Source organism: Cervus canadensis, chromosome 33 (genome assembly GCF_019320065.1).
Source record: "Cervus canadensis isolate Bull #8, Minnesota chromosome 33, ASM1932006v1, whole genome shotgun sequence".
NCBI lineage: Eukaryota > Metazoa > Chordata > Mammalia > Artiodactyla > Cervidae > Cervus > Cervus canadensis.
Genome location: NC_057418.1, coordinates 10,175,307 through 10,189,563, shown reverse-complemented (window position 1 = coordinate 10,189,563; position 14,257 = coordinate 10,175,307). Strand labels below are relative to the sequence as shown.

At 39.6% G+C, this 14,257-nt stretch overlaps 1 protein-coding gene across 1 annotated transcript in view; it reads left to right on the top strand.

Annotated features, from left to right (window-relative positions):
- The window catches only part of MAP3K5 (mitogen-activated protein kinase kinase kinase 5), a 213,252-nt gene extending 199,953 nt beyond the window's left edge, over window positions 1-13,299 (top strand). Inside the window, exons 26-30 of the mRNA XM_043456974.1 lie at window positions 2,222-2,465; window positions 8,957-9,069; window positions 10,052-10,164; window positions 11,610-11,686; window positions 12,403-13,299. Of these exons, the coding sequence (XP_043312909.1) occupies window positions 2,222-2,465; window positions 8,957-9,069; window positions 10,052-10,164; window positions 11,610-11,686; window positions 12,403-12,463 (608 nt within the window). The 3' untranslated portion in view covers window positions 12,464-13,299. The remainder of the gene's footprint in view (window positions 1-2,221; window positions 2,466-8,956; window positions 9,070-10,051; window positions 10,165-11,609; window positions 11,687-12,402) is intronic.
- Window positions 13,300-14,257: the final 958 nt, after the last annotated feature.

Below are 14,257 nucleotides of genomic sequence, written 5' to 3'. Positions count from 1 at the left end.
AAACAATATGTGGCTCCTCAAAAAAATAAAAATCACCGTATGTTCTTCTGGGTATATATTCAAAAGAATTGAAAGCAGGATCTCAAATGGATAACTGCACACCCAAGTTCACAGCAGCGTTATTCACAGTAGCAAAGAAGTAGAAGCAACACAAGTGTCCATTGACAGATGAATGGATAAACAAAGTGTGGTATGTGCAAACAATGGAGTACTATACAGCCTTCAAAAGGAAGGAAAGTCTGACACATGCAACAGCATGCTTGAAATTTAAGGACATTATACCATACACAGGTCAATAAGCAAAGACCGAACAGTTCCCTGGAGGACTTGGCAATGAATTGGCCCTTTGGCTGCATTGCTGTAGCAGCGATGTTAGCGTAGTGGAAGGGGTCTTCCATCACTCCCACTGGCGCCCTCCCCCAACACAGGGGCTCTTAAACTGTGGTTCATGGACTCTCAGAATTGGCTTCCAGGGAGTCAGTGAGCCCCCAAGAAACAGGGAAAATGCTGTCTGAATGTGCTGCTCTTCTGGGGAGAATCCATATGGCTCCAGGGAGTCAGTGAGCCCCCAAGAAACAGGGAAAATGCTGTCTGAATGTGCTGCTCTTCTGGGGAGAATCCATATGGCTCTCATCAGATTCTCGCTGGGTTCTGTGATATAATGAAAGCTCCACATGCCCACAGTGAGATATCACCCCAGACTTGTGGGAATGGCTATCATTAAAAAGAATACAAATAACAAATGTTGGCAAGGATGTGGAGGAAAAAGAACCCTCCTACACTGCTAGTGGGAACGTAAACTGTTGCAGCTACTGTAGAAAACCATATAGAGGTGGCTCAAAAAACTAAAAATATCATATGACCCAGCAGCTTCACTCCTGGGTATATATCGGAAAGAAACAAAAGCACTAATTTGAAAAAATACATTTTTTCCAATGTTCATAGCGGCATTATTTACAGTTGCCAAATTATGGAAACCACCTAAGTGTCCAACACATAAATGGGTAAAGAAGATGTGGTGTGTGTGTGTGTGTGTGTGTGTGTGTGTAAATGTGTGTATGTGATGGAATACTACTCAGCCATAAAAAGGAATGAAATTTTGCTCTTTGCAGCAACATGACATGAATGGACTTGAAGAACATTATGCTGAGGTGAAAAAGTCAGACGAGAAAGACAAATACTGTATGATATCATTTATATGTGGAATCTAAAAAAGACAATAAACTAGTGAATTTAACACTGATACAGAGAACAAATCAGTGTTTACCGGTGGGGAGAGGGGATGGGAAAGGGGCCATACGGGGTACAGGGAAAATAAGGGTCATTCTAGGATTATATGAAATCATATGTGTGAAACTTTTGAAAATTGTAAAGAATTTAAAGAATGTTTCTTTGAAAATAAAAGTTTCATGTATCATAGCATATGGAGCCAAGATCCAATATTTCTGTTACCCTGATTTTACTTAAATTATGAATGTAATTCCTTTTGGGGGGGGCCATTTTGAGAACCTAATCACAATGTATAATAGTTTTTCCCATCAGAAGGTATCATCCCAATTCTGAAGTGACCTGCAGATGAGCTCTTGGCCTGCAGTCTGTTTAAACTGGAGACTTGTAACTTCTGCACTTTAAATCTTAGTGGTGAGTCAGTAGGTTAGGGTAGGACACACACTAAAAATTAACCTAATAGTCAAAAAGTCAAAAGCAGATAGGCCTACTAGAGTGAATATAAGAATGTGTGTGTATTTTCAGTACTTGCCCCTCCCACCCCCAGACATTTTGAATATTACAAGCAAAAAGCATTCTGTCTTCTTACTTTTGTTTATACAATCTCTCTATATCTCACTTTCCTCATTTCTAAGTGAGTTAATAGTTGACAGAATCAAAACTATAAATTTCAATTGTATAAACAAATTTTCATATTCTTAACAGGTTTTTTACACAATTGCCTATCTGATTTTAACAGATTTCCCACGTATCTTATGTGCTGTGTGAAAATTTCTCTTCTGTTTGTTAGATCATTCTGAGTTTACATATCTTATGAATTTTGCAAATTTACTGGAAGAACAAATCTGAAGTAATGTGCAGAAATCCATCCTCACTTTTGGAAAAGCAGTTGGGAATACATCTCTTATTGATAGCAGGGGAGATGACATGTCTTAAGAAATTAAGGCAGTCATTCTTATTTCATTAAGATTGTTGTTGATCATATGCTTAACAGAACTGAGGCCACATTTCAGCCTTGCATCTGAGAGTGATACTGCCGATCAAGAAGACTTGGATGCAGAAGGTGACCATGATGAACGGCCTTCAAATCAAACTGTCCGAAGACCTCATGCAGTCCTTGAAGATGCGGTGGCCACCTCAGGGGTGAGCACGCTCAGTTCTACTGTATCCCATGACTCCCAGAGTGCTCACCGATCGCTGAATGTACAGCTTGGAAGGATGAAAATAGAAACAAATAGGTAAGGCCTATTCCAATATGGTTGGGTTTCTTTTTTCTTTCTTTTATATAAATGCATGTGTTTGGAGTCTACTTTAAAGATTGGTCCACAGAGTATACGTAAGGTAATTCCTTTTTCCCATTCATATAACCTTGATTTAATTCTTTATTAAAATGAGAGATTTATTTTAGCCTCTTTAGTCAAATATGTTTTCTGCTTCTCCCAATTCAGTCCTTCAGCATCTCTTCTTTGATCACTGCACTAAGATTTTCAGAATAACTTAGTTGTAACCTCACAGACTGTTTGGGATGCAGGCTCAGAGCATCATGTACCATCCAGTAGATAGCTGAAAGACAAGCAGAGAGTCTGTGATCTTGAGACCCATGACTTGGAATATCAGGTTCTTTCAGGAGAGGAAGAGCTCTGTTCTTAAGGAGATAAAACTAATGGTTCAAAAGTTTTTCGTTTTAGAACCTTGAAATGATGATCCATTGACCACATTTATGATTTTATTTTTAATATGCTGTATCATATCTGGAGTTTAATTTTTCTTTGTGAATTTGATAACACAGAACTCACATGATCAGGTTATTGAGGGAACAGGAAATATGTCCCTGTGCTTCACAAGATGTTGACACAGTTCAAGGTCTGAATGTTTATGATTTATAGCTTCCTGTGCTGGTTACCGTTGACATGTGGGCAACTGACATTATGACTTTGGGTTGACAGGGAAAACCTTTTTATTATTTATATTTTTGGAGTGAATCAATAAACATTGCTCAAATATTTAGAAACCTTAGTTGAAAATCCAAGTTATTCACCGGGGAGATAAAAATATTTTATTTCTAGTCGTAAGTTTGGGTTCTTAATAAGCTTGAATACCAAGCTTGTATGAGTAGTACCAACCAACCTCATCCTATATTTAGAAACTTGAATTTTAGTTGCACGATTCAGTAAATCCATACTTAGCTTCTACAGTTTACATACAGAAATCTTTCTGAATAAAGGGAAAGTGACTTTCTTGTTTCTGTATCCTGGATTTAAAAAAAAAAATACTGATTTATTTATTTGGCAACATCAGGTCTCAGTTGCTGCATATGGGATCTTTGTTGGGTCACACGGGATCTCTCGTTGCAATGCACGGCCTCAGTAGTTGTGGTGAGCAGACTCTCTAGCTTAGTAGCCCCACTGCATGTGGGGTCTTAGTTCCCTCACCAGGAATCAAACCCATGTCCCCTGCATTGCAAGCAGACTCTTAACCACTGGACCAACAGCGAAGTTTCCTTATCCCAGTCTTGTCCTCTGAAACCCACCTCTTTACTTCCCACCTCTGTTACTTAGTGAGAAAGAATTGGAGTCTTTCCTAAGACTTCATTTAAATCTTCATGTCCTTCATTTCCTCCTCTTCTCAAGCAATATGGGCTTCCCTCATAGCTCAGTTGGTAAAGAGTCCACCTGCAATGCAGGAGACCCTGGCTCAATTCCTGGGTCGGGAAGATCCACTGGAGAAGGGATAGGCTACCACTCCAGTATTCTTGGGCTTCCCTTGTGGCTCAGCTGGTAAAGAATCTGCCTGCAATGTGGGAGACCTGGGTTCCATCCCTGGGTTGGGAAGATCCCCTGGAGAAGGAAAGGCTACCCACTCCAGTATTCTGGCCTGGATAATTCCACGGACTGCAAAGAGTCGGACATGACTGAGCAGCTTTCAGTTTCACTCAAGCAATAGTCCCATTATGACTCTCCATAGAGCATAGAGCAGCTGTTGAGTTTAGTCACTTCTCTTTAGCTTACTCTCTGGCACCCAGTCCTGAATGGAGTTGTGTTTTCATACCCTTCTCTGACTTCTGGAGGAGGGGCGTGCACTCAGGACTGTTTAGGTCCCACCACCCACCCGGCCCTGCCCACGGCTTCCAGACAGTAAAGCTACTTTATTTACCAGTGAGCCAGTACATTTGCTCCCCTGGCTCCTGAAGCTTCTGTGTACCTACCCTGGCTTATGTCAACAGAATATGCCTCTCCCAAGCGCAGCGTCTTCCTCCTCTCCTCAGCCCATCTGCATCACCCTGACTCACCACCCCCACGGTCCCCACCATGCTTGCTCCACCCGTGGGCCCTGGGCGCTGCCCTTCCCCGCCTGCTTTCTTCACATCCCTTTTCTGAGGGTATCAGACAGCTGAGGGCCTGCTCCCCACATGAACGACCATGTCTTTATTACTTTAGGATGCTGTTGCAGTTCTTACAAAGCCCACTCATTTATGTTTTCTATGTATTTACACTCACATGTGTGAAATCTCTGTGGTTACTGGCCTCCTTTTTTTCTTTTCCTAGTAGAATCTCCCACAGCTCCTCCCAGCCCTAGAAAAGTGAGACAAGGTACAACATTCACTTCACGGAGGGATCTAAAGAAAGGGCAACTGTGTTAGGACAGGTGCCAACGAGGGGCTGGTCATGTCTACAACCGGTCCTTGTAATTTTCAGTTGAATATTACTTGATATACAGATGTACATATACTGCAAAATAAGCTTGAGGAAATGTTAATGTGTTTTTAGGAAAGGGTGTAATCCTCAGGTTAGAAATCGTAAGCTTATATTTAGGATAATCACTGATGAATATCTATCCAGCTCTTGATTATTAGATCATCAATAATATTAAATAGCACAAAGTAACAAAATAGCTTTAGGAAGCATGTTTTACTTAAATATAAAGTATATGCTTACCTAAAATGTTCTGAAAATAATTCACTTAACATAAGGAATTGGGACAAAAATGCAGAGGTAGTTAAAATCTAACTCAGGAGGAGCTGACTGATTATCTGATTTCCCTTTCCTGCAATTCTGGAATTACCCACCAACTCAGCTCCCCACCCTCACCTATTTGAGTTAAAAAATTGACCTCACGGCTGATCCTTGCCAAATTTGTCTGGCACAGAGAGGCAGTCAATTGCCTTGGTTTCAAAGGATTTCCCTACTAACAGAAGACAAAGTAAAAACAAAACTGATGGACTGGATATGTCCTAAAAATAGTTTTGAGGGCTGGATTTGGGACAAATGAGGTGGCCTGTCAGTACTTTGCTTCCAGCATTAAGTTCTGGCTTTTAGGATTAAAAGGAAATAAATAGTCTAAATGTGTGCATGCTAAGTTGCTTCATCATGTCCAACTCTCTGTGACCCTATGGACCATAGCCCGCCAGGCTCCTCTCACTGTCCATGGAATTCTCCAGGCAAGAATATTGGAGTGGGTTGCCATGCCCTCTTCTAGGGGATCTTTCTGACCCACGGTCTCCTGCGGCTCCTGCATTGCAGGCAGACTCTTTATGGCTGAGCCACCGGGGAAGCCCATAATCTAGATAGATGCAGTTAAATTCTAGAAAATTTCACTGTGTGTTCTTTGAGAAAAACAGTAAGAATATACTATCGCTATTCATACTGTAGATTAGTATGAAAAACAAAAATATATGCCAGACCAAAAATTGCCAAATTAAAAGTTCATACTGAGCCTGCCGAAACTTTCTCTGAATACCATTTGTGTTGGAGTAGGTAAGTCTCCCTTAATCCTCTCCTTCCTTCCTTCTTTCATTTCCTACTGCTTAATCCATTTAAGCGTGTGCTGTTTACTCCACAAGCTGTCTTCCTGTAACCACTGTCTCTGTCTCCCATTGTTTTCTTTTTGTCTCACCTACTCACCTACTTTGCCAACAAAGGTCCATCTAGTCCTATAGTTTTTCCAGTAGTCATGTATGGATGTGAAAGTTGGACTATAGAAAAAGCTGAATGCCAAAGAATTTATGTTTTTGAACTGTGGTGTTGGAGGAGAAAGGAAATCAGTCCTGAATATTCACTGGAAGGACTGATGCTGAAGCTGAAACTCTAATACTTTGGCCACCTGATGCGAAGAGCTGACTCACTGGAAAATACCCTGATGTTGGGAAAGATTGAAGGTGGGAGGAGAAGGGGACAACAGAGGATGAGATGGTTGGATGGTATCACCGACTCAATGGACATGAGTTTGAGTAAACTCCAGGAGTTGGTGATGGACAGGGAGGCCTGGCATGCTGCAGTCTCATGGGGTCACAAAGAGTCGGACACGACTGAGCAACTGAACTGAATTGAACTGAACTCTACTACAACCCTTTTTTCTACCTGATAGCCTCCCATGTCTCTGTCCTGTGGGAAAGGGGTGGAACCTGGAGGTCGGGGAGACAAACCCTCGTGAACCCTGGGAGGCCTTTTGTCCAGGGCCTGAGGCTGCAGCAGAGAGCAGACAGCCCTTCTTAAAGGCCAGACTCTGTGCTTGGCATTCTACCTATGATGATTCTCATCAATGATTACAGTCATTCTCTCAGGAAGTTCTACTCTTCCTTTTTACAAATGAGAGACTGGAAGCCCAGAGGCATTCAGTCATTTGTCAAGGTTAACACAGAAAGTTTATGGCTGAACCAGGATACAAGCCCAGGGTTGTCTTCAGTTGGGCTCTGCTGCCTTCAATCCATGTCAGCTGAAACAAAAACAAACTTTTGGAATGGAATCTGGTCCTGAGTTAAATCTATCAATACTCAGAAAGTAAAACAAGTAGAGCTTGTTAAGAGCCATGAAACAATGTACCTTGATGATCTTATACATAATTATATTTGTTGTTCAGTCACTCAGTCATGTCCTACTCTTTGCAACCCCATGGATTGCAGCACGCCAGGCTTCCCTGTCCTTCACCATCTCCTGGAGCTTACTCAAACTCATGTCCATTGAGTCAGTGATGCCATCCAACCATCTCATCTTCTGGCATCCCCTTCTCCTCCCGCCTTCAATTATTCCCAGCATCAGAGTATTTTCAAATGAGTCAGCTCTTTGCATCAGGTGTCCAAAGTATTGGAGCTTCAGCTTCAGGATCAGTCCTTCCAATGAATATTCAGGGTTGATTTCCTTTAGGATTGACTGGTTTGATTTCCATGCAGTCCAAGGGATGCTCAAGAGTCACCACAGTTCAAAAGCATCAATTCTTTGGTGCTCAGTGTTCTTTATGGTCCAACTCTCACATCCATACATGACTACTGGAAAAACCATAGCTTTGACTATATGGATTCTTTTGGTGGCTCAAATGGTAAAGTCTGCCTGCAATGCAGGAGACCCAAGTTCAATCCCTGGGTCGGGAAGATCTCCTGGAGAAGGAAATGGCAACCCACTCCAGTATTCTTGCCTAGAGAATCCCATGGACAGAGGAGCCTGGCGGGCTACAGTCCATGGGGTCACAAAGAATTGGACACGACTGATCAACTTCACTTTCACTTTGTCAGCAAAGTAATGTCTCTGCTTTTTAATATGCTGGCTAGATTTGTCAAGTTTTTCTTCCAAGGAGCAAGCATCTTTTAACTTCATGGCTGCAGTTACTATCTGCAGTGATTTTTGGAGCCCAAGAAAATAGTCTGTCACTGTTTCCATTGTTTCCCCATCTATCTTGAAGTATTGCAATTCTGAATTTGTTACTCAGATAGTTTTCTAAAAACTCAGAACCTCTTTCTTCACAACTTGGAGTATTTTCCCAGTAGTGGGAATGGTGAGTGGGTTACCACTTGGCTGTCAGCTATGCAATGAACATTTCATGGGTAAGAACCATGTAAAAGAATACTTCTCCTTATTTCTTTGGAGAATGTATCAGGTACCAATGGGGAACTGAATGTACCAGGAACACAGCTGTCCTTTTACTCAGTTCATTGCTCCCCTTAGAAGGCAGAAAAATAACAGTAACAAACACAACAACCCAAGCAATCTTCATTAACATTTACTGGGGACTGATTATGTGCCAGGTACTGTTGGTGACCTCCCCTGTAGTTGTGAAGTCAAAGTGTTAGTCGCTTAGTCATATCTGATGCTTTGCGACCCCATGGACTGTAACCCGCCAGGCTTCTCCATCCATGGAATTCTCCACGCAAGAATACTGGAGTGGGTTGTCATTCCCTTCTCCAGGGGATCTTCCTGACCCAGGGATCAAACCCGGGTCTCCTGCATTGCAGGCGGATTCTTTACTGTCTGAACCACCAGGGAAGAGTTACTTCTCAAATTTTCATAGTTTAAAAGAGAGAGAGTACCTTTCTTCTTTGCATTCATTGCCTATTGTATTACCCATGTTGACCAACTTTTTTTGATGAGGGGCTCTGCAGGTAAACGCCATATATAAATTTGTTTGCCATTATGATCATTAAAGAAAACAGAACAACATCTCTGAAGAGTCTGTCAGCCAATTAGGGGTGCAAGTTTTAAATTCTTGTCTGGAAACACACTTTCTAGAGCTTTGTTACTCAACTTGGATGTCTGTGGATGTGGGAGCTTATTACATATGCAGAAACTCAGAGCTCCCAACCCACCCCTGCTCCCCAGCCAGCTGCTGGATCAGAATCTGCATTTCAATAAAACCCCAGGATGTCTGTGTTCATTTTAGCTTGAGAACCCTTGTCTAGAAGGTCATTCTGTGGCTGCTCCCGCTTCATTATCCTGTCAACCAATATAATTTCCTTCTGCAGATTACTGGAAGAATTGGTTCAGAAAGAGAAAGAATTACAAGCACTCCTTCATCAAGCAATTGAAGAGAAAGACCAAGAAATTAAACACCTGAAGCTGAAGTCCCAGCCAATAGGTGAATAGCAGAAAATTTTAAAGTAATACTGTTCAACCAGACTGCCACAGAAAACTAGAAAGCCAACAGGCAAACTTTATGTCATGGCTTATTCAGCATCCGTCACTTGTACCTCAACTACAAGCAGAGATTGCTGTACAAAAATATCCAATTCTTAATTGTAGCAAACTATTATTTCTTACAAGTACAGTAAAAATGATTCATAATTATCTTTTCCCGAGATTATATATTATTGAGGTAAATAGGGCTCTCCAATTTTTTTGTCTTTATTTCTTTTTAAGGATTTCACAAAGAAATTACTAGAATGATATGATACTATTTTTGTCATTTTGCATTTGTATTCTGTGTGTTCTAGTGTTTTATAATTTGATAAGGCTTAAGTGGAATAAAGATAAAGCAATAGCAAGTCATAAGTTGAATATACTTTAATAAAATGTTTTGTCAATTATATCTCAGTTTTTTTATTTTTTTGAGTCACAGATTGGAACTTTAAAGAAATCTATTCTGTGAGAAATTGGGGATGAAAGATAATCTTTAGGCAATCTTATTTAGACCATTTAGAGGAAAATAAAAGTCATTATTTTTTGTTCAGATATATGGTCCTTCCATATTATTGCAAATAGGGGAAATAGAGATTATTATAATTATATGGTTCTCTGCTAATTATGCTCATTTTTGTTGCCTGAAAAACACACAGTATGATTTTGATGCATCATTTTATTCTAAGAAGCTATAAAATTGATACGAAACTACAAGGTAGAAGTTCCATTAATTATTGTTCGTGACTCTCCATTTACTAGTATATTAAGCAGTCTTAAAGAGTTTGATTTATATTATCTTGTAGACTGCCAATCTCAATGGTTTCTATTGATTATACTGTGATGGAGAAAAGTCTGTTAAAGCGTCAATAAATGTTGATTATCAAATGACCTCTGAAGCTAAGAATGTCCCTCCTTATCCCCCCACCCCAATTCTGTTCTAGATATTCCTGGGTTGCCTCTGAGTCACTCCAATTCCCCTGGCACAAACACTGAAGATTCTGCACTTAGTGACTGGCTGAGAGAGAATGGAGCCGATGAAGACACTATAAGTCGGGTAAAGAAAATGTTCTACGAGACAAACGTTTTTTCACTTCTTTCCTAATGCTGAGAGCCTCCTATGTGCCAGGCACAGGGGATACACTGGTGAGAAACTCTGACCCAGCCCTGCCCTCCTGAGACTCACAGACTAGGGTAGGCAGACCATAATCAAAGAATTCCATGTGTACAAATGTAATTATGTCCTGGTCAAGTCTGTAAAGGAAAGGTTATCAGGTGTTAGGAGACAGAGGGAGGGAGAAGTTGGGGAAGGCTCTTGGAAAAGATGATTGGCGAGCTGGAGTCTAAAGGAATACTTAGGAATAAACTGTATGTCTGTTCTGGGATGGGGGAAAGGCAAAAAGGGAAAACCATTCGGGGCAGAGGACAGAGACAGTGAGGCAGACAAAAGCTCTGTGGTCCAGAACCCGTAAAGATTTTTATGCTGTTTAATTGAAAATAAAGAAGAATAGGAAAAATCAAGACAAGAACTAAAAGGAAAAAGTTCTTCTGCTTCTCATTCTTTCTCTCGTTTCTTTAACTCTTAAATTCTCATGTGACATTCTTAGACTCTACTGGGCAGCAGCTATTATATTATATAGGGAACTTTTGTAGTTAGCATGAATAGATTTCTTTATGTTGTAAGATCACATATATGTGCAGTAAGAGGTTATATTTTTATTATTTTATAGAAATAATAGTTTATATAAATAGGAAATATTACATTATTTATTTTAATACAATATTATGTTGATTTCAGTTTTATATTTAAATTTTTTCAATGACTAAGAAAAAAGATGAATTTCTCTTGGCTTGATAATTTATTAGATTACTTAATAAAATTTAAGAGTCTCCTTAGAAATCTGCAAACAAATTACAAAAATTTAAGGGATTTTCTCACCTATGGGAAAAATTTATCCAATCAAATGTTCCAAAATATTTTCCCCTCTAACTTAGACTCAAATAAAAACTAAGGAGTAGTCATTGATGACCCACTAAGTCACTGACCTTTTTGAAAGATTTAAAATTAAAAGCTTCACTTAAATTCAGGACTCTGATTTTGTAGTAAGTATCAGTAAGTTTTCCGAAATTAAGTGTAAACAACATATTTTACCCACTGGGAAAAAATAAAGTTACAAAGCACTAAACCTTTTAAATACAAGCATTATCTTATAAGCAGCAGATGTAATTACAAGCAAGTCTTATCTATTCATCAGAAGACCAATCAAAAGTACCCTGTTCCTTATCATCTTTCTACTCCTAGCAGTCGTATGGATGTAATTCTTTGGAATTATTTTGTAATAGGGGGGACTGTTTTCTAATAATTCCAAATGATTCTGTCTTTAGTGAATTTCCTTTTAGATTTATTTTTCATTACTGCCAATGTTTACATTGTGGATAGTTTGCTACTTATGGAAGTGCGTAAGACATCTTACTTTTGTGCATATTTTACTTTCTCCACAGTTTTTGGCTGAGGAGTATTCATTAATGGATGTTCTCTACTATGTTACACGTGATGATTTAAAATGCCTGAGACTAAGGTACCACTTTTCTTTCTGTTCAGTCTCATCATGATGGAAAGAGCACTGGGCTGAGATCAAGAAGCCTGGGCCCCTTCCCAGCCGATTGCTAACTAGCTCTAACTAGCTCTCCAGTCTTGGGTAGAGTGCTTGAGTTCTCAGCTGCTCTGAGTAACCTGAGTTGCTTAGACCAGGCTATTATTGGGAGCACTAATAACCAATGTGTCCATATTAGGAAATGCAAATCAGCCAGAAGAATTTCTTGATAACATATGAGATTAAGACCGTGCAGATATCTTAAAGCTGATATTTTAAACCAAATGCTCTAATTTGGTTCATGATCATATCATACTTATTAAAAATACCATGATGAGGTGCTGATTTGCCATCCAAATAACATGATATAATCTGAACACAGTTCCTTACAATAATTTGTTGTCTCCATCAGGCCAAGCACAGACATAATTATTGTTCCTATCCGCCTCTAGAAAGACGCATTTCAAAAGTGCTGAAAATCTAAAATGATGCTTTGGGCTCTGGTTGTCTGTGGGAGTGGAGAGGAAAGGCGTGGAGGGGTGAGGAGAAAATATCTACAAAAAGAATACACCAGGACTGACAAGCCTTTGGGATCTTCATGTTCTGATCAGAGCCGCTGAAAACTAAGAAGTCACTTTCATATTTCAAGGGTGCTGTTTCAAGTGGCCATCTCTTCACCGTGTTCTTGTGTCTTTACACAGGGGCGGGATGCTGTGCGCACTGTGGAAAGCCATCACCGACTTCCGAGACAAACAGGCTTGACTGTCGCTCAGCTTGCTTCCAGCTTTCCGTGGAGATTCTCAAAATGAATATAGACCTGATCTTCTTCTAGGGGAGGGAGAATCGAAGGGACAGGAGAAAGAAGCTGCACTTTAAATCCAGTATTTGTTTACTCGTGTTAAAAAAAGAATAGACGAAATACACTGAAATTTCCTAACTGCTTCTGTTTCTATGATTCATAAGGACTCTTTATAAGGACTCTCAAAATAATGCCAAACACCGTGATGTTTGGGATCATTTTGGTCCGAACATTTTTATGGAAATATTTTTAATTCAGCAGCTATAATAACTCAGCCAAATGTTTATTTCACACGAAACAGATAGAACATTTCATGTGATTGTGCATCACTGGAACAAAACCAAAATGTGACCATAACTTTTTAGGCTTATGTGTGTTTGTATTATACCCTGATCATTTGAGTAGAAGTGCGTGATTTGGATTATTGTATAAAGTTTATGGGTTTTTTGTTTTAAGTGTGTAGAATCTGAGAGCAGTGGTTTTTACTTACCTGTATTAATTGTAATATTAACTCTATTTTGTAACTTAAGTTTCTGGTCTAGAGTACATTCGTTTGAGTCATTTATGTACTACTGAACTGTACCAGTTGCACCAGCCTGAATCCTAGTAATGTTAGCTTGTTCTAAAGCTATCCCTTGTGTCATATTTACTCTAAAAAGTAAAAAGACTCTCAAAATACTGTTTTGATAAATTTTAAAGAATTTGTATTTTGTTTTGGCAATCTAGATAATTACTGTGTCAAAATTCTAACTGTTCCTTCACCTCTGACATTAAATAGAATCTGTCTTCTCTTCAAGTACTCAAAGAACAACTGATGTCCAAGTCATTCCTTGGAGATACTGAGTGGGAAGAGAGGAAGGACATGGAAAACAGAATAAAAGAAACTCAGTGTATTTTTCTCAAGACCCCAAGTTACCTTGGATGACTACTGTGTATCTCAACGGGTCTGCAAAGAGCACCCCACTGGGGAACACTGCATTTTCTGTCTCCTTAATTTTAGTTCTCATATTTGAGGTAAATATTTTTATATTAAGCTGGATATGTATTATATTTTATAAGACTGCCCATATGAATAGGATAAAATCTGAAGCTCCTAGATGGATGAATGACATAAACAAATGTCTTAAATACAGAGGAACTTGTTTATTATGCAATATAGAAATAACAGAGCTGATCTTGTATCATGACTTGATCCATACAGAACAGTCTTTAATAAAACAGGAGTCATCTTTATTTCTATGTGAAAATCAACATACAATATACCTTTTACATATTGCATTAGAGTGTGCAAAAAGTTCTCACCAGTATGTTCCTCTTTGATACCTGCAACAGCCCAGCTGCATTTTTTTCTTCCATCCCAATCCTGAGAGCACTGCTGTGTCCTGCAGCGAAATCTCGAAGGAGGTGAGGTGTAAATGAAATCATAAATCATCTCACTCACACTTAAAGACAGGATAACTTGTTTATCAAGCCACAGTTCATATCCCCACCTGTAATGGTTAGGTGCTTCTTTTAAAACCATATATGTATATACACATCAAGCTACCTATCTTGAGTCAACTCTTTAATGATGTAATCTCCTCTTGGGATCTCCCTCCTACCCTACGTAGTAGTAGTACTCAGTAGCTCAGCCGTGTCCAACTCTTCTGTGACCCCATAAACCGCAGGCCACACGCTCTTCTGTCCATGGGATTATCCCAGCAAGAATAGAATACTGGAGTGGGTTGCCATTTCCTCCTCCTCCTCCTCCCCTGTAT